The sequence below is a fragment of the Sceloporus occidentalis genome, unplaced genomic scaffold (assembly GCF_023333645.1).
Source record: "Sceloporus occidentalis isolate IW3139 unplaced genomic scaffold, rSceOcc1.0.p SCAF_15, whole genome shotgun sequence".
In the NCBI taxonomy this organism is placed as follows: Eukaryota; Metazoa; Chordata; class Lepidosauria; order Squamata; family Phrynosomatidae; genus Sceloporus; species Sceloporus occidentalis.
Window position 1 is genome coordinate 5609045 of NW_028316995.1, and position 27662 is coordinate 5636706.

Here is a 27662-nt window from a genome sequence, read left to right on the forward strand (position 1 = left end):
TAGAGGGTTAAAAGGCATATCATGGGCCACAGTGCCATATTGGTGTGGCAAGCCTGGGGGCAGATGTGCGAAACTGGGGGACAGGCTGGAAAATACAAGGAAATAAAAACAAAAAAAATATTTTTCTCAATCATAGCTTTTATTTAAAAAAATTGTTTACATGAATTAACATTTACTGGTAAAACTTTTTTCCTTTAGGGTCGTCTTATATTCAGGCTTTTTCTTTTTTTCCTAAGTTAATATTCAGATTTTGGGGGGTCGTCTTATAATCGGGGTCGTCTTATAATCGAGCAAATACGGTATTTAATATGGTTTCTTATATTTAATTTGGTCATAATACTAGTGGTAGATGAAAGCCTTCATTCATAAGCAAACATTGAGGGAAAAGAGCACTTTATTGCCCAAATGGGGGAAAAATGCTTCCTTAAAGAGCTTTCATAGCTATTTGTTTAATATATATTGTGACCTGGAATATTACAGATACATCATGATGCAAGCATTTTTTTTCCAAAAAAGAAGACTAAATTGCTAGTTTTCACCCCCCTTTTTTTGTGTGTGTCTCTGAGGTTTTTCTCTGTAATGGCCATGGGATCGAATATTGATCTTCTGCCCATGTTTAGATTTTAGAAGTCTGTTCCTTTATGCTTTTTGTCTTATTTATTATGATATTCTCCATGTGCTTCTATACAATTATAAAAGTCTTTTCCACGTATGGGCACATGTACATATGTATATTTTATATTCTACTATTGAATTTTAATTGGAAAAATTGGAAGCTGTAGTTTCATTTAGCAAAGATGGTCCAGGATATGGGTGTACAATACACTTTCTTCTAAAACACAAAGTAAAACTCTAATTATTATAGGAACTAACTTATATACGGAGTGTCAACATTTAAGAGTATAAAAAAGTGACACAAGAAAATAAAAAAATCATCAATCATTGTATTCACTATTTTTGGATATCCTTGAAGATGTATTAAAAATTCTGCATTACTAAGAGGGTGAGAAAGAAATTCTCATTCCATGCAACTTAATATGCAGAATCTTCTAGTTTAAATGGCAGGCAATTTATCTCCATACATCAGCCCGTGTCAGGAAATGACACAGTTCCATTGTTACACGGATTCTGAATATTTTAAACACCCTCTTTGCCCTGATGCATCTATTTCATGATGAACTAGAGCCGAAACAACACTAATTGCTGTCTACCGGCGCAAGTACATTAAACATATTTTTGCATTAAGTCAAATGAGTCTGGCATGTGTATCTAAATAAACAGAGGTCCGCCGTAGTCTGTAGTTACGCATTTTACATTTTTGATTATTACTGCTAGTGCAATGTTTTTTTTTTTTGTTATTTGAAAAAGTATGTGACTTTTACCACAGTGTAATAAAAGCTACTTGATAAGATCTCAGTTAAATGTCAGGTCCTAATGAAACGAGCTCCAAAATAATATTACGATTCAGACTCATAGAAAAATGACCAATTATGGGTTAAGGAATCATACGCTACGATAACACATGTTATATAGTGACTGTTCTCAAACATTACAGAAATATGATTTCTGATAAAACTAAGGTCTGATCTCACCTTAATACTTTCACTTTGCGGTTTGAATGGATTCCCATATCCCCTGCACTTGATATGAATGTAGAGTACTAGACAAGTGCTGTGCTAAGCAGAAAAATAAATCAAGTATGTATGTTGGTCTTCAGACATACTAACTGGGTCAACTGTTTTAAGTGAACTTCTCCGAGATGTTCTGCGTCTCCTCTTCCTAGTCCCACGGTGATCAACAGGCTGAAAAAGCTCATCATTAAGATTGGCTGATGAGGCTGTCCTAATACATGATATCCAGGGTTGGATTCCCTTTAAGACTCACTTCATAATTGCTTACAATACCACTTTTAATAAGGAATCCACCAGATCCAAGTGTGGATGTCTAAGTGGTAATCAGTGGTAAACAACTCCAGATCACACCTTGATTTACCTCTCCAAACTAAACGTTTTGATCATACAGAAGGGTGCAAATATTTCATGAATGGATACTTCATAAAGGACCATGTATGAGGTGTTATGTATGTATGACTCAGGTTTACATACACGTAACTGCCTGCCTTGGGAAAAACCAATAGTCAGTAGCGTACCTAGCGGGGGGCGGTCCAGAGACGGACAGTAAAGGGGTTCAACCCTTGAACCCGGCTTAAAATCACTCAAGGGAGCCGGAGGTCTGTTAAAGACCTCCGATATCGCTCCCTTGCGATCCGCGCGGCAACAGCTGCTGTGCGCCGGGATTTGTTGTCAGATCCCGGCGCACAACACTGAAGCCGCGCCCACTGAACCGGAATAAGACAGAAGAACTGAAGAAGAGGAGCGAAGAGGAGGAAAAGAAGCTGTAAGGAGAAAAGAGGAAAGGTAGGAAAGCATACAGTGAATGAGAGTGGATTGGTATATGTGTGGATTGGTATGTGTGGATTGGTATGTGTGGATTGGTATGTGAGGATTGGTATGTGTGGATTGGTGTATGAGTGGATTGGTGTATGAGTGGATTGGTGTATGAGTGGATTGGTGTATGAGTGGATTGGTATGTGTGTGGATTGGTATATGTGTGGATTAGTATGTCTGGATTGGTATTGTCACGAACCGAGGACACAGGTTGATAAGGAGCCCAGGTGCAGGGGATACGAGGGGCTCTGTCTGTACCCCACGATGATCTATGGTCTGGGGTTGTTACAGACAGGCGCAGGAATAAACCACAGACAACAGATCTGGATCAAGAGTTGTATTGAATGAGGTGGTACAACAATATATATAAAGAGTCACGCGACTTGGCAGGAAGCCCACTTGCGGGGCACACGGCAGATAAGTCCTCTTACGGGGCACGCGGCAGCTAAGCCCACTTGCGGGGCACGCGGCAGATAGGCCCACTTGCGGGGCACACGGCAGATAGGCCCACTTGCGGGGCACACGGCAGATAGGCCCACTTGCGGGGCACACGGCAGATAGGCCCACTTGCGGGGCACACGGCAGATAGGCCCACTTGCGGGGCACACGGCAGATAGGCCCACTTGCGGGGCACACGGCAGATAGGCCCACTTGCGGGGCACACGGCAGATAGGCCCACTTGCGGGGCACATGACTTGAAGCCCTCTTCCGGGGCACACGGCAGGTTGCCCACTTGCAGGGCACACGGCAGGTTGCCCACTTGCAGGGCACTCAACCAGGGTAGTCCGCTAGTGGGCAGTCATCCTGGGAGTCGCGATGCAGGGCACTCCTATTGGGAGTCCACTTAGTGGGGCGCTGGCCGCAACTCAGGAACACGGCAGGTACTGGAACAAGGCAGGTACTGGAACAAGGCAGGTACTGGAACAAGGCACATGACAGATAAGCCCACTTGCGGGGCACGCGGCAGATAAGCCCACTTGCGGGGCACACGGCAGATAAGCCCACTTGCGGGGCACACGGCAGATAAGCCCACTTGCGGGGCACACGGCAGATAAGCCCACTTGCGGGGCACACGGCAGATAAGCCCACTTGCGGGGCACATGACTTGAAGCCCTCTTCCGGGGCACACGGCAGGTTGCCCACTTGCAGGGCACTCAACCAGGGTAGTCCGCTAGTGGGCAGTCATCCTGGGAGTCGCGATGCAGGGCACTCCTATTGGGAGTCCACTTAGTGGGGCGCTGGCCGCAACTCAGGAACACGGCAGGTACTGGAACAAGGCAGGTACTGGAACAAGGCAGGTACTGGAACAAGGCAGGTACTGACAGGTTCTGAAACAAGGCAGGTACAAGGCAGGTTCTGGAACAAGGCAGGTTCTGGAACAAGGCAGGTTCTGGAACAAGGCAGGTTCTGGAACAAGGCAGGTTCTGGAACAAGGCAGGTTCTGGAACAAGGCAGGTTCTGGAACAAGGCAGGTTCTGGAACAAGGCAGGTTCTGGAACAAGGCAGGTTCTGACAGGTTCTGAAACAAGGCAGGTACTGGAACAAGGCAGGTACTGACAGGTTCTGAAACAAGGCAGGTACTGGAACAAGGCAGGTACTGACAGGTTCTGAAACAAGGCAGGTACAGGAACAAATCAGGAACCAAACAGGTAGTCCTCCAACTTCAATGTCAAGGCCCAGACTGCAGGGCTGGGCAGGTTTATCAAGGCTGACTTGATCAGGTAAGCCACTGCAGCTGGACCTGATAATTAGTCAGAGTGGTCTGAGTGGCAAGGGCGGCCACTAGTGGCAGGAAACGTGAAATGAAAATGGAAAGTTTGAACAAGTCCAGCTAGCGCATGGTGAAACGTGACATACCCCCACTGCAAGGAGCAGCCTCCGGATGCTTGCGGACCTGTGGTCTCTTTGTGTCTGGGTCTTCGTGTTCACCACCGATTCCCGTGCTGCAGGTATCCCCGCGAACTCCTTGTGTTGGCCTTGACATTCTGTCACGAACCGAGGACACAGGTTGATAAGGAGGCCAGGTGCAGGGGATACGAGGGGCTCTGTCTGTACCCCACGATGATCTATGGTCTGGGGTTGTTACAGACAGGCGCAGGAATAAACCACAGACAACAGATCTGGATCAAGAGTTGTATTGAATGAGGTGGTACAACAATATATATAAAGAGTCACGCGACTTGGCAGGAAGCCCACTTGCGGGGCACACGGCAGATAAGCCCACTTGCGGGGCACACGGCAGATAAGTCCTCTTACGGGGCACGCGGCAGCTAAGCCCACTTGCGGGGCACGCGGCAGCTAAGCCCACTTGCGGGGCACACGGCAGATAAGCCCACTTGCGGGGCACACGGCAGATAGGCCCACTTGCGGGGCACACGGCAGATAGGCCCACTTGCGGGGCACACGGCAGATAGGCCCACTTGCGGGGCACACGGCAGATAGGCCCACTTGCGGGGCACACGGCAGATAGGCCCACTTGCGGGGCACACGGCAGATAGGCCCACTTGCGGGGCACATGACTTGAAGCCCTCTTCCGGGGCACACGGCAGGTTGCCCACTTGCAGGGCACACGGCAGGTTGCCCACTTGCAGGGCACTCAACCAGGGTAGTCCGCTAGTGGGCAGTCATCCTGGGAGTCGCGATGCAGGGCACTCCTATTGGGAGTCCACTTAGTGGGGCGCTGGCCGCAACTCAGGAACACGGCAGGTACTGGAACAAGGCAGGTACTGGAACAAGGCAGGTACTGGAACAAGGCACATGACAGATAAGCCCACTTGCGGGGCACGCGGCAGATAAGCCCACTTGCGGGGCACGCGGCAGATAAGCCCACTTGCGGGGCACGCGGCAGATAAGCCCACTTGCGGGGCACGCGGCAGATAAGCCCACTTGCGGGGCACGCGGCAGATAAGCCCACTTGCGGGGCACGCGGCAGATAAGCCCACTTGCGGGGCACGCGGCAGATAAGCCCACTTGCGGGGCACACGGCAGATAAGCCCACTTGCGGGGCACATGACTTGAAGCCCTCTTCCGGGGCACACGGCAGGTTGCCCACTTGCAGGGCACTCAACCAGGGTAGTCCGCTAGTGGGCAGTCATCCTGGGAGTCGCGATGCAGGGCACTCCTATTGGGAGTCCACTTAGTGGGGCGCTGGCCGCAACTCAGGAACACGGCAGGTACTGGAACAAGGCAGGTACTGGAACAAGGCAGGTACTGGAACAAGGCAGGTACTGGAACAAGGCAGGTACTGACAGGTTCTGGAACAAGGCAGGTACAAGGCAGGTTCTGGAACAAGGCAGGTTCTGGAACAAGGCAGGTTCTGGAACAAGGCAGGTTCTGGAACAAGGCAGGTTCTGGAACAAGGCAGGTTCTGGAACAAGGCAGGTTCTGACAGGTTCTGAAACAAGGCAGGTACTGGAACAAGGCAGGTACTGACAGGTTCTGAAACAAGGCAGGTACTGGAACAAGGCAGGTACTGACAGGTTCTGAAACAAGGCAGGTACAGGAACAAATCAGGAACCAAACAGGTAGTCCTCCAACTTCAATGTCAAGGCCCAGACTGCAGGGCTGGGCAGGTTTATCAAGGCTGACTTGATCAGGTAAGCCACTGCAGCTGGACCTGATAATTAGTCAGAGTGGTCTGAGTGGCAAGGGCGGCCACTAGTGGCAGGAAACGTGAAATGAAAATGGAAAGTTTGAACAAGTCCAGCTAGCGCATGGTGAAACGTGACAGGTATATGTCTGGATTGGTGTATGTGTGGATTGGTATGTGTGTGGATTGGTATGTGTGTGGATTGGTATGTGTGTGGATTGGTATGTGTGTGGATTGGTATGTGTGTGGATTGGTATATGTGTGGATTGGTAAATGTGTGAGAGTGATGGGTGTTATGCTGTACCATTTCCAATGTATTTTTCATTATATAATTATGCTTTAGTACATCATAACTCCCATCACTCTATACTGTTCCATACAGTGGCAGAGCTGGGAGACAGAGGCCTTGCACCCCCACCGCAAAACTCCTGAAAGGTAAGTGAACTTCAAAGGGGGAGAGGGTAGATAGTTAGGAGGGGGTAGATAGGGAGAAGGGAGTGAGACGGGGGGATAGGGGGTAGATAGGGAGAAGGGAGTGAGAAGGGGTAGGTAGGAAAAAAGGGAGTGAGAAGGGGTAGATAGGGTAATCATACTCCTATCATGCCAAGTCTGCGAGTACATCCTGGAATCTGGGTATGCCTGGGCATGATAGGAATGTGATTGCTGTTAACAATCATATATATATATATTAATATTGTTATTTAAATGTTTTGTCCTATTTTGGTGTGTTACTTACTTTAAATACAAGTGTTAGATTTTTTTTTATGGTGTGTGGGGGGGGGTCATATTCGGTTTCGGCCAGGTAAATGCTGCATTTTCGGTTTCAGTCCAGAATTCGTTTCGGTGCATCCCTACTACTAATGAAGTGGTAGGCCTACACCACATCAATGTTTGGCTTAGTATATAGTGATAGGAGTTATGCTGCACTATTGTCAATGTCTGGCTCAATGTATAGTGAGAGGGATTACGCTGTACCACCGTCAATGTGTGCCTCCGTATATAGTAATAGGTGTTATGTTGTACCACCGTCATTGTCTGCCTCAGTATATAGTGGTAGGTGTTATGCTGTACAACCGTCAATGTCTGCCTCAGTATATAGTGGTAGGTGTTATGCTGTACCACCGTCAATTTCTGCCTCAGTATATAGTGATAAGTGTTATGCTGTACCACCGTCAATGTCTGCCTCAGTATATAATGATAACAGAAAGTGTTATGCTGTACCACCTTCAGTGTCTGCGCCGGTATATAACGGTAGAAGCTATGCAGTTTTAAAGTGTGTATGTGGGGGGGTGCCACATACAGGATACGCCCCAGGTGCCAAATACTCTAGGTACGCCCCTGCCAATAGTTCGGAGATCTCTGTTCAAACAGGTCTTGTCATCCATGAATTAAAGTCTGTGGTATACAAGGCTAACACTGACACTTGGGAAAATCTGTCGGGGCATTCAGAGTCATAATCTTCATAAGAAAGATCAAGATTCTATAGAGGCATCATAATAATCTAACTGGGAGTGGTAGCCCATCCGCATCCTTCTAAACGCCACTCTATTTATCTACCCATTTAAAACGTATAGCCTTTATAGAAAGATAAAGTATTTAGGTATAAGGGTGACAAGAATATAATTATGACCTTAAATGTGGAATTACAGAGGACAACTGACCTCTATTGCATTCGATATCTTGCATACAGAAAATAAATGTGTCACTTCCCAACGATTCAGTAAAAGTGAGCATAATTTAGCCTTGTTCATCTTATTTTATTATAATTTATTTAAAAGTATTAATAGCATAGTACACATCTCATTGCATCTCCCAGTTTTACACAGAGGAATAATTTAGGCCACTTGTTTTTTAATAGTGCTAACTTATTCTGCTTAATCTAATAAAATAAACTTGAACGTTAGCTTCAAGTAAGTACAGCAACAAAAACTTAATGTTCCTCTGTGGTTGTATATATTAAGCTCAATGGTTATTGTATTTCCTTTCATTCATCAAGAGTTGCCATGTTACATGTAGCAAGTGTGTAGTTAACTCCAATAACATGTTATAAACACGTAATATTTTTGTGATATGTTTGACATACTAAAATAAATTTTAATCAGATTATTGTATTTTTTGGACCATCGGTATTTTAAAAGTATATGTGTTTCTGAATTTTCTCTCTTTTGTCTCTATTTTGAATGCCATAATTTAATTGAACAGAATCAACACTGACACTAGGGGGCAGTACTGGGCTTCTTCCTAATGTACATTACATATGTATTATTGTATCTGGGGAGTGGGACTCTGTTTAAGCTTATGACTCATACAACTAAATTATGTTACCTATCACACATTTATCATTGGAATTATCTTTAAATTCCCCACTAGACTATGGTAACAGATTTGAAATAGAATCCAATGGCAAATGTATCACAGGCTAATAGGATCCAGTCCATACCCTGACAAAAGGCCCTTCTGTGATTAATAGCATGTGCCCTGTTCTGTATTTAAAATTACTATCAGCAGTTTAAAGATTTCTTCTAAAGAAGTGATCCCTTCTATCTTAAAAGTTTAAGTACCATAACATTATCAAGATTACTGTTTTCAGTCTATTTATCAGATTTTGAAAGCGCTTTACCATTAACACAGTATATATATGTATGTATATATATATATATATATATATATATATATATATATATCTTAATACCACTTCTACGCTAACATATTCCTTTCAAATAGAATTTGAATTGCATTTCTCATTTAAGTTGAAAAATCATAACACTGTGGAATGATGCCTCCTCGGAGTTTGCTTCTTGTTTATATATGGACAGAATATTACTTATCATTATTATTATTTTTATTGATTTATATATAGTGCCATCCTATTCTGCAGTACTGTAGTAAACAGAACACAAGAAATAATGCATCATAATAATTGTGAACGAGGAAATATTTCTTTTTGGTATTTCTAATGTTGCATTTAGTACTGAAGAACACAGTCTACCTAATTGCATCATGTGACAATATGTATTTCAAAGAAACAGAGAGATAATTATGCCTTAGATCTGTGTTATGGCTCTTCATCAGATATCAAAGAAAAGATTAGTTTCGGGGAAAAAACTGTACGCTATGAATTTCAATGGTAAAGGCTTTGACAAACACAAGCATTTGGGAATGATTTTTGTGGTTCCAGAAGCTCAGGAGAGTCGACACTTCTTAAATGCGTTCATGTCAAATCAGCAAAAGTGGTTCCATTCTGCAAAAACAGCATACAAAATGAGCCATTTTTGAGAAATGGAAGTAAATAAAATCATCATCAGAGAGAAATCGTAAGACAACCAAGTGATTACTGGAGAATTAAAGATATATACATGAAATTGTGTTCTTGACTTTTTAACAGAAGGAAGTTTAGTATACTGTGTGTGTATCAATACACATAATTGGAAGGTTGCAAGTAACGAAAAAGACGAGCCAAGCGCACATGGATAAATAGTAAAAACTGTGTGCCAAAGATATTACTAAATCAAAGAAAAGACCCAAAAACTGGTAAATGATAAAACTATGAAAGTACTTTTAACATAAAAAGTAGAAGACACCACTTAAACTGGTAAGTGCTTTTAAAGCTGACAATTCTTGAAAGCGCCATAAAAATTATAAATCTAAAGAAGTCACCTGTTAACTATTTAATTTCAAAGCAGAAAATTTAAATAAAACCTTTGAGCTTAAAAAATGCATTTTACAGATTTCAATGCACAAGTATGATAATGTATTAAAAACATTATTCATTGATTTGTATACATGTATGGCTGCTGAGCCGCCATTAGAATTCTTGGGGCCCAATTCAAACCTAAAGTCTGGACCCCCTTCCCTATTCTATCCCTTGATTGCACTCACATGTGCTATTCCTGCCACCCTGCCCCATGGCCTAAAACTTGCAGTGGCTCCCCCAGGCTCCAAAATTTTCCTAATTTCTGTAAAGAGCCTACTGTACCCCAATCCCTGGAAAGGGGACATCTGGGTTCCAACGCCTACAAGGGCCAAGTCTCATGTAGTGGGCAGTAGGAACCCAGTGTCAAGTAGCAAGCTGTGAGGGCTCGGTTCTGGGTAGCGGGCATAGGGGGCCCATGACAGCTCAAGAAGCCGTACTGTTTGTACCCACTGATGGCAGCCCAGAATGGCTGAACTAACATACTTCATTTAGCACCAGAGACATGTCATATAGTTAAAGTTACATGATTTTAATTACATATTAACAACATTTCCAATGACCAAAAATGAAACTGACCATAGAAACTGTCATCTACATTTTTTATATAACAGTTATTTTATTTTAACCCTACCCCTCCCCCTCCCTTCGCCATCTCATCTTGCTCTGCAGGGTGTTTCCATGTAAGTAGGAATACTTAAATATTCCTTTTGAAGTGTTTAACAACATACACAACTCTCCAGGAAATTACCATGGCAATTAGGTTCCAAGTTAAGTTGAAAAGCAGGAAGAAAACCAGGTTTACACAGCACCGGTGTAGGAGTTGCTTTATGAAACGGTGCGCTCTAGAAATACATTAAAGGTAATGAATGCTTTTGGAAACACTGCAATTTTTACTTTTCAACACGCTGTTTTTATCAGACTTCAGGACGTTATTATTCACAAAATAATAATAAGGAAATATGTGTTGATAGAGTGGCAAGAGTTATTGATTTTTTTTGTTGTTAAACGTACATTCAGTGGGTTTCATATTTATGGTCTCCTGTAAGTAAAGTGCATTGGAGTGCTAACTTCAGGCACAAGGTATACATTAAGGATATACTTACCATTACGGTGCATTGTAAATATATCTATAACTAATTTCTGTGCTTTATATCTGCCGTATAAAAGTGTCCCACTGTAACAAGAAATTATTTTAGTATACATTAAATATTGGGATGTTTCCTAAAGTTCGCACTGGAAGGTTTTTACTGTATCTCAGTTGCCAATGTTCCGGATTTTAATATGACAATTTCAAAATTTAAAATTCAACTGTCGTCCGGCCTGTTAACGCCTCAATTAATTACTGATGGAAGCGACAGAATGAAGACAGTGAAATTACCTGGTGGTTTTGGAAGAAAAATGGGCAGTGAAATGATGTGTAATAAATGTAACAATTTAATCCCATTACCGAAGTTTTTCCCATTTAGAGTTGGAGTTGTTGGTAAAAGCAAAAAATGTACGAGATTTGCTAGCTTCTGAGTATAGCTGATTTTTCCTTGAACAATGACAATTGTTTTTTTACAGACTAAAAATGATAGTCTTTGGAATAACATGCGTATTTCCTTTAGTCAGTGTTCAGGGTATTTTGTACAAACCTTCTAGTGTACTGGAAGCCCAAAGATCATACAACTTTCCATTTGATTGCTAACCAAGTCTTTGTGTGGCCGCTTAGCAGAAATGGGCCAACGTTGTCTTTTGTGAGCATTACTGGCAACTTTAGATTTAGCTTCTAAATGAACTGTTTGAACCAATTTTTTTTTAGCACAACTAAAATGCCTTACATAAATCACTTAGGGAATAAAAATCATTAAATAAAAGTCAAATGTGATTTTTTATCATCATTTTGTAAATAACTTAAATGACTTGAAAAAACATTCAAAAGAACTTGTCAAATCGATTTTGTACCTGGTGGCACTTTGTGTGCTCTGCATAGTGATGGGTACAAGCAATAAAAAGCAATAAGTTATATATAAGCTTTACAGCTACAAGCTACAAAATAATTTATTTAGTGTAGTGGATATGCCCATCAGAAGGTAAGGAAAATGAAAATCCAATGCTGCCTTGAGCAGAGATCAGCTGGCTAGCATGATGGAAAAGAGTCTGATCTCTACTAGCATGGGTGAGATCATAGGTACCCCTTCTCAATGTAAAAGCTCTATTCCCCATACAAATGTAAAAAAAAAGAACAAAATAATGCACACTGATGTATATTAAATAATGTACATTAAAAAGTAGTGATGTGCTTTGCAGGCAACAATTGAAATCACCGTCAAAGCTGGTGAACATGGGGTGGTGAAAGAATGTCGCATGTGTATTTTCTATCTATATTATATTTCTTTAGAATCATTATGTAAATTAACCCTTCTCATATCTGTCCAGCCTGCATTATATTGCACGTGCAACTTATATGTAAAACCAAATCAAATGGATAAATTTACTAATGGGTTGGGGACTTCTTACAAAAAATATTTAGCTTTCATTATTATTTTTTCTTCACATGGCATTTTAGATTACAAAAAATTGGTGGTTTTCTTTTGTTTGGTTTTATGTATATAAATATTCACAATAGAACATACCAACAAGAAACAAACTACCTGCTATGGAAATTGGAAAGAAAATAAGACACAAGCTATATTTATATTTATTGATTGTTGCTCGATTAAAGGTCTGTGCTAATTTGAAATGATCCTTGACAAATCTAATAACAAAAGTTAAAAGCATGAGTAGAGAATATTGGCATTTGCAGCTAGTATCAATTTAGATTTAAAATGAAATATATTTGATGAACAATATATTAAGCGATAAGCAGTGCATTGATCAATTTCATTCCCTGTAGTATCGTTGTTTGATTCAAAGGTGATTCTCTCCACATAAATTTAGCATTAAATATATTTCAAAACAGTTATAAAACATAAAGTAAAAGTACGAGCTTTAAAACTGAATAGTTTGAATGAACAATAATAATGCTAGAAGTGATAATGTAACGTTAAGGGTCAGTTATGGGTGTATTTTGCATATACACAACATTTCAGTTCTACTAAACTCAGAAATCCATAAAGATAAAGATAAATGGGCTAAAGGCAGCAATTCTGATCTAAATTAAATATTTAATAAGGTAACATAAAAAAAACTATGTTTGCAATATTACTGAAGGTCGGCACACGAAAGGAGATCTGCAACTGCTCTCTAATTCACCAGATTAGTGTTGATACTGACAGGTAAATTACATGGGATCAAGCACTAGGACATAGATTTTCCAGGACATGTGTGGGTTAATATTAGTAGTTTGAGACCTAAATGGATTTAATCCAAAACTGTCTACTTCCACACCATCCCTTAGGTATAGCTAGGAATGTCCTTGGGTGACCCTCCAGACGTCTCTGTATCTAGCTTCTTATATAAGACAAGTAGGGACATGGCCAAGATAAGGAGGTAGGGCTAGCCAAAAGACTTTAAAGAGATGGGACCTGGGTTGGGATCAAATCCCACTCCTCCATGTCTGGAGATGGAACATTGTCCCAGGGCCCCACGTGGTTGGCTCTGATTTTCAGAACCTTTGGACAAAATGTGGAGAGTACACATGTATGTCCAATGAACAATGACCTTTTCCACCTTTTTAATGATTCTATACCCTTTGCGGTATGACCATTCAATTTAAATATTTACTTAAAAATTCTGGTTCCCCTTGTGAATGGCTATATTTGTGAAGCTACAAACTAGACATTAAGTGGTGCAGAATACACAGTAACTTGTCTTACGTGTTGTTGAAGTACATGTTGCAACAACAATTACAATTATTATGAACAGAAATTAAAATAGTTAAACTTATTTTATTATAGAAATGTTTAACATAGCCATGGGAATGTAGCTGTTTTCCCATGCTATTTTTTGAAAGTGGTAGGGTATTCAAGATATATTTCTGTCATTTTTCTTAATTCTGTTTTAGAGATGGATAGGTTTAGAATAGTTTCAAACACCATTAATTCTAACATCATTTTATATGGAACAATGTATGCTGGGCTTTTTGAGAGCCAGCAATTATGGTCACCAGTTATTTCACACAATAACCAAAACTACAGTATTGTATGTCAGTGTCTTCTAACAAAACAGGATGCTTAAGAAAGATTAGAGGAAGCAATATAATAACTATAATAAAAGTCCAATTATTTCCACATATAAAAGAAAGAGCCTGTTTTTTTTTAAGAGGAAAGAAATTATCAATAAACTGTTCCTATCACAAAAGGCGATGCAAAAATAAAGGTCGTATTAAACACACCTTGTACTATATAACTAATAATACTGTGTTAACCCAAGATATCTATAAATCCTCAGAATCCCTCCTATCTTTTATTCTTCAACATTGCAAGTTGAAGCCATAAATCATCGAGTCTTGATCTAGCCATGTGTTTGGAAGTCAAGTAGAAAATGAGTTTAGCTTTTGGAAAATTGACTTCTTACCGGGCTATGACTTAAACGGTGTAAAATATGGATATTTGAAATATTCCGTTTCAAAGTAATTGTTAAGGCAATAAATTCACGACAATAAAAATGTTAATATCCAGTGAAGAATGTTTATAGTGCAGTGTTTTCCCCTCAAAGAATCAAGGTTATAGTTCTGTATGTTAATGACACACATTTGATCTTTGAAAGGATGTCGTAGAAACAAAGCATTTGATATGGCATATAAGAATCATATAAAAATTTTGAATGTCCCTTCAAACATTATCCATTAGCAACCTTGTGTAAAAATGTCACTTTACCTCCATAGGAAGCAGCAACACACACTCCTAAATGGTCTCCTTTCTGCTAGCGTGATAACTGAGATTACAGCCTTTTCTTGTGGTCCTCATACTTGGCGGGCTTGCAATAGGGAGTCAACTACTGGGATTTCACACCTGCTGCTAACCCCCCACCTGATTTTTATAACTGGCCTTTTAATACCCATCTCCATCATAGAATCTGCACCCTTGCATGGTTCCTCTTTCTGCGTTGTTGTTCCTTATTATCCAGTTTCTTTTAACTACTCTGCTTGGCTTGTTTTATGATTGCTCTACTTGCGTGCCACCTTCACAGATCCTTTAACCTGTCCACCACGATCCTGGTATCTGGTATAATGACTTTGGCTTGTCCCTGGCTATTCTATTCAGTCGCTGGACCACTGGTTATATTTACACCTCAAAGTTTAATTTGTTAAGACTAAGGACCGGAAATATGTCTGTTTTTCTTCGTCTTACTTGTGGTAGTACTAAAGGGTCCTTTTGGAAATTTAGTAATAATATAACAGTTATATATTTTCTTTTTCTTCTGGATGTCAGAATTTGAATATATATACATCAGAATAACCTCATAATATAACATTAAAGATAATAACCCAAATAATAGACGGTGGTAGATCTAATATTTTTTCTCAAATGCGACAGTTCTCCCTTAATTCACATATACAAGTTACTGCAATATTGGAATGAAGCCAACTATCTTAACTGGTAGCCTATAGCGTATCCCAAGTCTATTTCCTTGTCAATCTATCACAGTCTTCTTCTCTATCAACAGTATACACAATATAACCATTATGTGAAAAACAAGCAGGCAGGAGACACGTTTCGGGTTTACCTAATCTGACCTATTAAAACCACAAATGAAAAGTCCAGAAATCTTAGTGTTGAATAATATAATAATATAGTAATAATGGAGCAACATTCTGCGTATTTAAGAATGGGCGTGAGTTTGTAAATATCTTGTTAACGCTTTCAAAAGTAGGTATTAACCCAGAGGATTCACATTTATTTGTTATGTCCGATGTATAAGCAGTATTGGTTGGTCAAAAATTCCTTTATCATTATCAGACAAGATATATTCTAAATTCTGTAGTTTTACTAAATCAGAGATAATTTTGCTAAGAATATAAAGCACAATGAAGAGTTACTAAATTATCTTCTGAGAATGCCAAGGGCACTTCATTATAACAAGGTCGGCTGTCTCCTGATAATGGCCCACCGAGTCTGGTATTGCGACTGTATCCATCATTTTCATGACACAAATACAATGGCAACTTGTTAGGTTAGCATTTCCCAGAAAAATATGCATTTAAAGAATAATGATGAAGTCAACATCCAGTGCATTAAGAGGAACAGGCTGTTCTTGACTGCCATATTAAAAATACTGTATTTGTCCATCATTACTTTTGTGTCTTATTAAGTAAAAAAAAAGCTGTGTGTCTTGTAACCCCCCCCCCATTTTTAAAGACTCCACAGAATTTAGATTTCTATTTAGACTATGATTGTGGGAACAATCCTGACCCGCTGTTTCCCGAAATCCTCATACACTACCCCAACATAAATGAATTTGTGATTTTGTACATACACTCAATGACTCTATTTTCTCCCCTTTCCTGTATGTGCATCATCCTAGAACACAATGAGGAGTAAAGATAACTTGTAATAGATGCAGGCCATGGATAATAATAATAATAATAATAATAATAATAATAATAATAATATAGAGAATTCGGCAAAATATTGAAGGATTACAGAAGTAGAATGTTGATGTTGGGTATAGGTGGCACCTCCTGTGGGCTGCTGTGGAGTGTGTGGATCAAAGGCAACTGTCCAATTTGTCCTAAAGTAAAGGCATCTCTAAGTCTTCAAGATATATTAATTTAATAGATACCAAGGTAGCAGTAAGACACAAGTAACATAATAAAATAAGATCTTGCGGAATTAATCTCCATCAGCATAAACAGAAAACAAGGGCATAAAGTGACATTGGTGGAAAGAAAATTGAATCAGATTGCTGCAATTATAAAATAATAGGGTCAAAGATGACATTTTAATTTTGGGCCCATGAATTAAAATTAATGACTTTAGACAAGTGTTGCTTGATTGATGAGATACAATAGCATGTCCAACTTCATTATTTTTATAACAACAGAACATAAGTTGAAACAGCTCTATTTATTTATTGGAAGGCTTGCAATATCTGCGGTATACATGCGCTGGGAATAACGTTGCAGCCAATATCCTCTCATGTTTCATTTCTGCAGCTTTGTGAAAAGGTTATTGATCACTTAACCTTAGAAAGTTGGTTGAGCGTTCTAAGTATATTTTCTGGAACTTGTGTTATAATGAACTGTTTGTGTGTTTTAACCAAATTCTACAGAGAATAAAGCGTGTTTGAAAAATACTGGCTTGTTTTGAGCAAAAGGGGGGGGGTATGAACAACATTTCAGACTATGACCTTGTGTCCCTCCGTAGGCTGATAGGATGTAGCATGAAATCATCCCCTCCAGCAAAAAAAATGCCTAATAAAAAAGACAAAATAAATGAGGGACCCATATTTATCAAAGAGGGCAGACAAATACCAATTTCCTTCCCTTCTTTCCCCACGCCAGGGTATGTGGGGGAATAATAAAATATAAACCAACCATGGTATAGAGACCAGATATAGTCCCCTCACCTCCCCCCACTCCCAGTAGGATAATGTTAAAAAGAAGAAATAAACCATCCCATGCCCTATATCCTGTGCCAGGTGGCATGGTGGGTTAAACATACCCTTGAGGGACCACCTATGCCTCTACACTATACCATGTGCCTTGGGATATGGGTAGAGACATATTATAGCTCTGGAGAGGCATAAAGATCACCCTGTGCATCTCCTGCTTCCTGAATTTTCAAAGGGAGGGATGACTATGTGAGCGAGAAAGGTCCCCCAGAGGGTGAAACCTGTAAAAAATATTTTTTTCTGGCCCACAACGTTTCATTGAAGACCAACAAAGTGGTCATCAGTCCAAAAATACATTTATGCAAGCCACACCTAATAGCAGTGTATCCCAAAACAGCTACTGGTTGCTCAGGCAAGAGTTAACTTGACTTCTTAGTCAACCTCATAGTCTATAACGTATATCCATTTAAGCAAAAAAAAATAAAAATGCAGACCCTATACGGCGAATGAAAAAAAAGCAATTCCTAAAAACTGTACACGAAATAGGTATGTTTTACTGAACACAATTCATAGACGCATAGCTGGCACTACCATGCTATATAGTTGACAATTACAACTGACGATGAAATAAACAGTCTGTGTTGGCATCATCTATTAATGTAGATTAACACATGAAGATTAAGTATTATATGCATTTGGCAAAATTTCCCTAAGCAATCATTGGCCTGAGCTACTTGAGGTCCCTGAATCTATAGTAGCGTGGGGGCAGCTACCATGAACACAACTCATGTTAGTAAATTATCTTCACAGTTGTCCTTCGATTAAGTAAATTGCATTGTTCTGCCTACACGTGAGATTAAATAGATGGAGGGACGTAAAATGTGACTGTTTTAGGAATTTTCTTGGTGACACTAATTGGCAAGCAAGGTTTTGATGATCTGACTTCTGTTAATGAAACCATTGCTGATTGATAACCAAACCTTTGGGAAACTACTCATGCATGGAATGTCAGCAAAATCAATTTAGAGGCAAAAAAAATCTATAAATCACAATCTAGATCCTGAAAAAAAGTAAACTAGAATCAACCTAACATCAAGATAAAGAAGGGGTGATTATGGGCACATTTATATGTCTAAATATTGACTTCCTTAGAAACCCAAACATATTGAACTTAAGAGTTCAGGATACTCTAAAATAAGGAATGTTAAGATATAATAAAAAAACATCAGAGATATGTAGGACAATAATACTTGGTTTGTTCATAAATAAAGAGTAGAAAAAAAATTTTTGTGACATGGACATAGATAATTTAAATTCATTGTGGAGAAGTACAGAAAAGTTGTGCCGATAAAAATAGGTTCACTAGGCATGTGAATGCTGTCCAGATGTCTCTTTCTGAGACTGCCAGCTATAAATGTTTTGAATTTGGGATAGTAACACTACTAACGGGATACACTACAGGAGAGTTATTACTGCTACTATTAATGTCTTATGTAACATGCATTATTTTGAGCAATATTAAGTTTCCTTTGCCAGAATTGTGCACCGTTTGCTTCCCTGTGATCATATTTTATGAGATTATACATTAAAAATATTTTCTTTTAAGCTTTTCAAACTGCATTGCTAACATTCAGTATCTGGTGACAATCCTATAGTCAGTTGGTTTCCATAGATAAATGTCTTTAAACTACCTTCTACTCCCAGCGTGATAACTTATCCAGATATCTTCCGGAGTACGTCAATGATACTAATATACCAATAAAAAAATCAAATCTTATATTCTGGGGTTTCTTGTATCCTGTGTGTTTATGGGTGAAAATATATGCTGCTATGTTGAGGATAAAGTTAGTATAACAATAAAGACATTTAAAAAATGGTGATATATAAAAAATAAAGGAATACTAATATATGTCTGTGTGTACATCGTTATATGGCTAACTAGTTTCAAAGTAGAAACCTTGGCTTTAGGTGGCACATTTTCCCCTAGTCCAACTAGGTAAAGGGTAGCAATTCCAATTCTCCCAGAGATCTTGTAATCAGCCCATATACACTATGGAGTATTGTGCCTTAAAAGCACAGCCTCCATAGTGACCTTACTTTGTGTCGAACATGCAGAAAGTAGGGATATGATTTCATATCTCAGGGCTTAGTTTGGTAGAAGGCGACCAGAGTGGTAGGTGATGGGGGGGTGCACCATAAGGAAACCAGCACATTCCAGTGGCAGAATCTTAGAAGAGTACACTGTTAGAAATAGTCTCATTAAAGTCTCTACTTAAAAGTGATGATAGAAGAGTGTTCCTTTATTTCGTGAAACTGCCCATTCTAGACCATACCAACAGTCCCGTTCCTCTTCCAAAGTCCATGCCACATGCCTATCTTGTCTCTTGTACAAATGTATGATTTGTTACTGTGTTGCCTAATGATTTGGGCAACACCTCTACTACCAGCATAAGCCCTCCCTGTTCCTACAAGAAAATGCATTAGCCTACACTTTAATATTTATATCCACTATTTCCAAAAACTCCTACAAACTCCCTTCTATTATTCATTTGTATATATTGATGGTTTTGGAAAAATAAAACAAACAATAATGGTTAGGTCAAAAATGCAACAGGACATGGACACCTGTATCCATGACCAGGCTTATGAAGTCATCTGTGCCCACCCCTGAGGTCATACCCAGTATTCGGAGGACATACTATTAAGGAAAGTCTAAGCCACTAAGTACGAGTCTGAATAAAGCTTTTAGGTCTATGTATAATTCTTGATGTTTATAAGAATCAAAGTATAATGTCATACTATACAATATCGCTTCTGCCTAAATCATATAAGCAGATGTTATATCAATTACCTTTCCTGCACCCATATGTCATAAGTGCAGCCACATAGCTATAAGATATCACAAATACAGAATACACTGTAATTGGTATTGACTTCAGATGGATAAAACTTTAAAAAAAAAAAAACGTAAAAAATAATATAATCCCCAATACGTAACATTAAACATTGTATGTACTAAGACACTTCTGTCAAAAATACATTAAATAATTATAGTAAGAGCAAACAAGATGATACGATTGTGGAATATTTTCTTTTAAATCAATCACATTAACAAATGAACATCGCCACTTTATAAATATGATTTCAAAAAGAAAAACGAGAACAGAGAGCAGTGTTATAATCCTTGTAAGGGTAAATTTCAAGGCTGCAACAAACAAGGGGTTTAGACTTTCTTGATTTCAGCAAACAAGAAAGCCAAAATTCCCATGAAGCAGTTCTCTGTTGCTATAGCAACCTTCCAAGGTAGTACAAAAGGGCTCATCTTTATGCAACACAGTTTTTCCAGAATCTATCATTCTGAATCTGACAGTATGCTATCGTTTCTAGTCTGCCGTGACATTTCTTATGAAATACAATGTAGACAATATTTTCACATTTAAATATCAAATCAGTCAATATTGCTGCTGCTACCGAGGATCAGAATCCATAAACAGGCATTTTAAATCATGAACCTGCAAAATTTAAAGTGAATATAAAGATAAGATTAATAACAGCTCTTGTTTGCCGGTGTGATTTGAGTAGACATGGCAAAATGACCAACGAATCCCATTTATACGGGATTACAGATACATTGACCCTGACACTAATTATTTACGGATGCTTCCCATTTCTCACATATATTACATGCGCGGTTCTATTAAATCTACAAATACATCGGCCCCACGGGATGTAGAGAGGAAACCAATCTGGAAAACGTGCCGTAAACAATGGCCACCGTGTGTTCTTCTAAAGTATAATAGTACTAATAATTTTCACATTCATTTATTAAACTCAGAATGCTCTTTGTGTTGGGGTTTCCAGCAATTTGAGTCACGTGTACTGTACACTAATTGGAGAAATCTGATTTTTACCTATTGGAGGTCTCAATTCATATAGATTTTTATCACTAGCTGGGTGCTTGTTTTATAGGCTTATTGATTCGTCTGCAATGGAATAAATATGCAGATTTTTATTCTGTATGAGAAAATGCTGATCAAAGACTTTTTGTTACTCTGCTATAATAGAATAATAAACCCCCACTTCTTACCATTTTCATAAGTCAATGAAGTAGGGTTTTTGTATCCTTTTTTCTGTTGTATGATCTGAGCCGCGTCTAAATTCATCATATGATAGTAAATATTTAGTAAATATTAAGTTGCAAAGGTTTTATTTGAAATTAGTTAATTACCTTACAAACGAGTCAATTATATAAATTGGATTAATTTCTGTGTTAATATCAATTTTTGTCTGGACTGTTACGCTATGTTTTATGGATTTAATGAGTAGGCCATTTTCTAAAATACATTTAAAATCGAGCTTCCAGGAATCAGATACAGCACTGGATAATATATCTTTAACAATACTACTAATGATATTGTATATACACAGGACTACATGCACAAAAACCCTATCTTATGTTAATAGAAAATAAGTAACGGTAGCTTTAGTAATTATACTAAATAAACCACCATCCTTGCTTTCCCAAATGAAAACCTGGTCAGCTTGTTTCTGAAGATAGACTTTATAATTTACAATAGGATAGAAATGATTCTAAGTTCATAGACATACATGAGCCTAATATGCCCCACGGGCTCCAGGTATGCCAGCAGATTACTTCTTCTGGGGCTGTCTTTAAGCTGAACCGCCCTCGTGCAGTTATTTCCACCTTCACACAACCTCAGATCCATCCCTTCCTTACGCTTATATGTAGAGTAAAGGGGTAGTCCTCCGGGAAGGTTCCCAAGTATCCATATATATTTATACAGATGTAGCATAGTTTATTGTACTTGACATAAACATTTTCTACAACATTTATATGTTAAGTAAACAAAAGTCAATAGAAGTCAATAGAAGTTGTTATCCGATTGTGCTAACTTTACTTAGAAGAAAGGTAAGTGAAGGACCGCTACATTTGTATTTACAATAACCAAGTGAGGTATTTTTTCTGTTTCAAGTATTTTGATGCTTTTATTCTCTCATCACGCAAATAAACATGTATAAACCATGGCAAAACTGTGTTTAATGGCACTCGACAATTTCCTCTCACAATCTGAACAGCACTATGTTTTCTTCTAAATATTGATATATTTGAAGAGTTTTTGAGAAGGAACATTTAATTATTCATCAGAATGAGAATGGGGTAGAGGCTAGAATGTATTAATGAATACATTTGCTTGTAAAGACAAAATAAGATCACATCTGCTTCATATAAGACACAAGATGTTTTTTGGTATATTGTATATTTGTGCAACTGGATTAAGTTTTGGGGAAAAAATAGACTCCCTGAACAGTCAATCATTATTTATAAGAGGGATCTAAATTATTTTTATATTAGAGTAATAGATTTGTTTAAGTAAATATAAAAAGTGCCGGGTAAAGGAAAAAAACTGTCTAAAATCTCATAAAATGTTACTTAGAATTGAATGACAGCTCCTTCGCTGAATTTTTAAAAAAACAAAACAAAAAACAAGTGTCATAAGTCACTAGTTTCCCAGTTTAAAGGAACAATTTACTGTCCCTGACAGACCCACTAAAGAAGAATAGGTATTTAAGTACTTGTGGTAGAAGTTGTAGGTCTGCAGTTGCTCTCCTTCTCCGCTGTCCAGCAAACCTTGCCACTGATTGGCTGCTTGCAGCAACCAATCAGTGCCAAGAAAGCTTTCAGACCGAAACCAGTAGGGTATGAATACACCCTACCTGCAATGTACAAGAAGATGTGTTTGACCACCCATCTCCAAATGGAAAATAGAGGAGGGGCAAAGGGGCATATGTAGATTACCCCTAAACAATTGAAAAACATACAAGGGGACATTGAAGGGACCTGTAAGTGCTAAGAATATGCATCAAAGTGCTTCGTAGTTGACTTTTTTCTTTCTTGCTGATATAGGAAGTCTAAAAACTTTTTTTTCTAAACATTTTACAACATACTAGTAATGTAAACGAATGACACAAAAAAACACAAGGAGAAGCAACATGAATATTTCAGATACTACCAATAACAAAAGGTTCCAGTTTTTAACATAATGTTTATTTTTAAGATAATAAAATGTGTCCATAACAGGCTCTGTCAAACTGTATGATGGACATCTTGTTGCCTACTGCTTTTTACACTGTTCTGAATTACCATCACCCATCTGCATAAACCACCTACATTACCATACCACTGACAACGCCATCCAGGAACACTAAGCTAATTTATGACAGACACAGTGACAACGCATGCCCTTTCATCTCACGTGAGAGACTTAGCATGTCAAAGTACAGTTCTGGTTGACATCACTTACATCTGGTAAACATGAAATTTGACAGAGAAGTGATTCTACGAGAAGAACACAAGTAAACAATATTTACCAGAGAACCGGATGGGAAACTCAGAGAGCTCACATCTCTACGGCAGCTTGTCACAGCTCCCAATTTCACTTCTCAGTCAATTTTAATGGCGACCCAAGATGTGATTAAAAAAAAATTACAATCCTGTTGGTTGTCTGAAGATTTTTGAAGGAAGCTGGTACAAAATAACATCTGAATATTGTGGGTAGATTACTATAATAAATATTAATTAAGCTAAAAACAAACAAAAAGAAGTAGCAGTTAATAGATTCCTTCTTCCAAAAAAAAACAAATAATGCACCATATTGATTATTTTTTTCACATTGAAGGAACATGAGAATCATTACAAATTACCTTTGTTCCAACTAAAGACAAATCTATTTTTATTTATTGCTGTAGATGCCTTGGCCATGAAGGACATTTCCAATATTGTTTTTTGTCAGTGGTTTCCATCTTTCATCTTTAAGGGTCAAGAGTGGGTCAGATAATGGAACACTCTTCCAAAGCCCATGCAAATCAACAGGAATGAATTAAACATTTGTGTTTAGTAAGGAGCCCATAAGGAATGATTGTAGGGACCACTATCCTTCGGGGAGATATTCAACAAGTAGTAAATCAATCTCCTCAACTGATCTTTACTATCTACTGTGACGCAAAACCCTTAGATACAAAATTATGACCCAGCAAAATTCTTGTTTGTACCTTATGCTTCTGGATCTCTCTCAGGAGTTAAAGGTTTAATAAAAATGTTCAGAGTAGTCTAAACGTGCCAATGCAAAAATCCCAGATGATGCCTTCAGAGTAATTCAGAGAGATATATATTAAACTAATCACCTAGACTGAACTATTTCTTGTAGCGAGAAGGCAAAGGTGGGCTTTGAATGGGCGGCTTCAATATGTACTTTATGGCATTGAAGCAACACATTCAATGACATTTTTGTTTATTGTGATATATATATATATATATATATGTATATATCACACATCATTTTTATTTCTTTTCATCTTGAGATTATATATATCTTATGTCCCATGTACAGTTATTATTAATTATTTTGGACATATTTTACAAAACAAACAAATTAGCTAATTTCAAGGAAAATCCCTGTTTATGAACTATAAGATGTATTTTTTGTACCTCATCATTGTAGTCATCATTTGTACCTGTCATCATTGTCATCTTGCTCTAGTAATAAACACGTCATTAAGCACACTGGGCCAAAAGAGTTTCTAAGTTACCTTTCTTGGCAACATTGGCTATCCAGGTGTTACACTATAAGCAGGTGTGTGGATATATATGTATATGGACACGTGTATGCGGGTGTATGGCTGTACATGTGTGTAAATATGCATATGTATGTATGTGTGTGTATATATATATATATCATGGTTTCTGCTAATACTAGTTAAATCAAGATGCATGGGAGGTGGCCGGGAATGATAAATATTTGGGAAACCTTTTGTCTTAGTTTAGATAACACTGATATCCGTGATGAAGGGTGTGTGGAAGAAAGACAGGTTTTCTCATGAAATAGATTGAATCAGGTCAGGAGATCTTTGGGTTTTACTGCCCCATGATTGTAAAGACCCCAGGGTGTGGTGTTGGCCAAAAGGAATCACTTCAAAGGGTAACTACAGCAACCACAGGGTCCAATCAGGGATCTCCCCAGTAGACTCAATTGGGACCCTCTAGTATATCAAGGGACAGGTAGTGAAAGTAAGGGAGAGGAGAGGAGGAGAGAAAGTAAAGAGACAAAGGAACATCACTAACCTGGAGCTCTCAGGGAAGGTAACTATGAACATGCATGTTTGAATATTGTAAATAGGAACTTATATATATGTATTTGTTGTAAGTGTGTCAATTAATGTGGGGATTATTGTTATTGTACTGTTATTTGTATTGTTTTATATTTGGAACGTAAAAGTTTGTATTGTGATATCATAGCCGCATTGTGGATTCTTTTGATATCCTGTTGTTGTTTCCAAAATATTCTGTTGCATTCTGGAAGAAGCGAAAGTTTTCAGTTCAAACCTTAATAGTTAGAAGAGATAGAACAGGGATTGTTTAACTTAATAAGCCATGTATCCATATACCCATTTACCTGGATAAGTGTAGTTATTGTAGCTAGAAAACCCATTAGCCTTCAGGAGATATATCCAAATACATAATGTGATTCCATTGATATGTGTTTGGATGTATCTGTTGTTGGATCAGTTGTAATCTTAAACACATAACACATTTATAAGCCTTTAACATGGTATGCTGTAGATAAAGCATTAATCCATCTGACTGATATTTTAATGACGCAATTCCCTAGTTCCCTCAAAAGAAAACTTAACACAGGAGACAGTTCGTTTTGATAGCTAATGTCAGATAATTAGCCATCAAAATACTCATGACAGACCTTAAACATTTATAAGTTTTATATTTTGTTTCTGCAAATGTGGACAATTGTATTTGTATTAATTTGTATCAAATGTACACAAAAATGTGGCTGCAAGTTCAGTGGTTTATTAGAAAAGGCACAGTGGCTTTAAAATATCAATTTCCATATAGTCTTTTGGTTTCTCTTTGTCCTTGTTATCTCATATTGAATATCTATAAACCGAAAAGTAAATTTAGAAACTAGACAAATTGTCTCGTATTGTGAGGTGGTTTTTTTTGGTTGTTTTAATGTTCTTTATACATTACAAGAGATCAATGCAACCATGTAATTGTCTCATAGCATTTTTTTGGTTTGGCATGGCCCCTTAAGGAACATCATGCTGATTTCATTTGTTGTATAGCGATGAGAAGATTTTAGCTTCAGAGTCTCAAGATGAAAAGAAATAAAAATGATGTGGCAAGGCACTGAATCCTTATTGAACTTTCTGATGGCGTTACAATTGATATATATATTTTTAATTACTTAACAAAGCTATTTTAGAATTATGATAGACAGCTATAAAATGGATGTGCTTTATGTTATCATATAGTGCCTAAGCTCTATCTAGATTTTGATAGAGTTTGTGTTATCTTCTTCTTATATGTCCCTCTTTGTCTCTAATTTATTTGTTTTTAATTTTTCTGTTTTTTTCATATGTAAAAGAACAAAAAAATATATATATGTAGAAAACTATGTAGAAAAGAATGTCTGGGTATGTTTGGATGTCTGTCTGGGTGTGTTTGTGTGTCTGGTTGGGTATGTTTGTGTATCTGGTTGAGTGTGTTTGTGTGTCTGGCTGGGTATGTTTGTGTGTCTGGCTGGGTATGTTTGTGTGTCTGGCTGGGTGTGTTTGTGTGTCTGGCTGGGTGTGTTTGTGTGTCTGGCTGGGTATGTTTGTGTATCTGGCTGGGTGTGTTTGTGTGTCTGGCTGGGTATGTTTGTGTGTCTGCCTGGGTGTGTTTGTGTATCTGGCTGGGTGTGTTTGTGTGTCTGGCTGGGTATGTTTGTGTGTCTGGCTGGGTATGTTTGTGTATCTGACTGGGTGTGTTTGTGTGTCTGGCTGGGTATGTTTGTGTGTCTGGCTGGGTGTGTTTGTGTGTCTGGCTGGGTTTGTGTGTCTGGCTGGGTGTGTTTGTGTATCTGGCTGGGTGTGTATGTGTGTCTGGCTGGGTGTGTTTGTGTGTCTGGCTGGGTATGTTTGTGTGTTTGGCTGGGTATGTTTGTATGTCTGGCTGGGTATGTTTGGATGTCTGTCTGGGTGTGTTTGTGTGTCTGGCTGGGTATGTTTGTGTGTCTGGCTGAGTGTGTTTGTGTGTCTGGTTGGGTATGTTTGTGTATCTGGCTGGGTGTGTTTGTGTGTCTGGCTGGGTGTGTTTGTGTGTCTGGCTGGGTATGTTTGTGTGTTTGGCTGGGTATGTTTGTATGTCTGGCTGGGTATGTTTGTGTGTCTGGCTGGGTGTGTTTGTGTGTCTGGCTGGGTGTGTTTGTCTGTCTGGCTGGGTATGTTTGTGTATCTGGCTGGGTGTGTTTGTGTGTCTGGCTGGGTATGTTTGTGTGTCTGGCTGGGTATGTTTGTGTGTCTGCCTGGGTGTGTTTGTGTATCTGGCTGGGTGTGTTTGTGTGTCTGGCTGGGTATGTTTGTGTGTCTGGCTGGGTGTGTT

At 38.7% G+C, this 27662-nt stretch overlaps 1 protein-coding gene across 3 annotated transcripts in view; it reads right to left on the reverse strand.

Annotated features, from left to right (window-relative positions):
• LOC149303174 (neurexin-1-like) overlaps nucleotides 1–27662 on the reverse strand; it is a 619545-nt gene that overhangs the window by 508561 nt on the left and 83322 nt on the right. Inside the window, exon 4 of one of the 3 annotated variants that reach the window (XM_089481600.1) lies at nucleotides 7371–7395. The exons of the other annotated variants lie outside the window; for them this stretch is intronic. Within the exon in view, the coding sequence (XP_089337726.1) occupies nucleotides 7371–7395 (25 nt within the window). The remainder of the gene's footprint in view (nucleotides 1–7370; nucleotides 7396–27662) is intronic. 3 annotated transcript variants of the gene reach the window in all.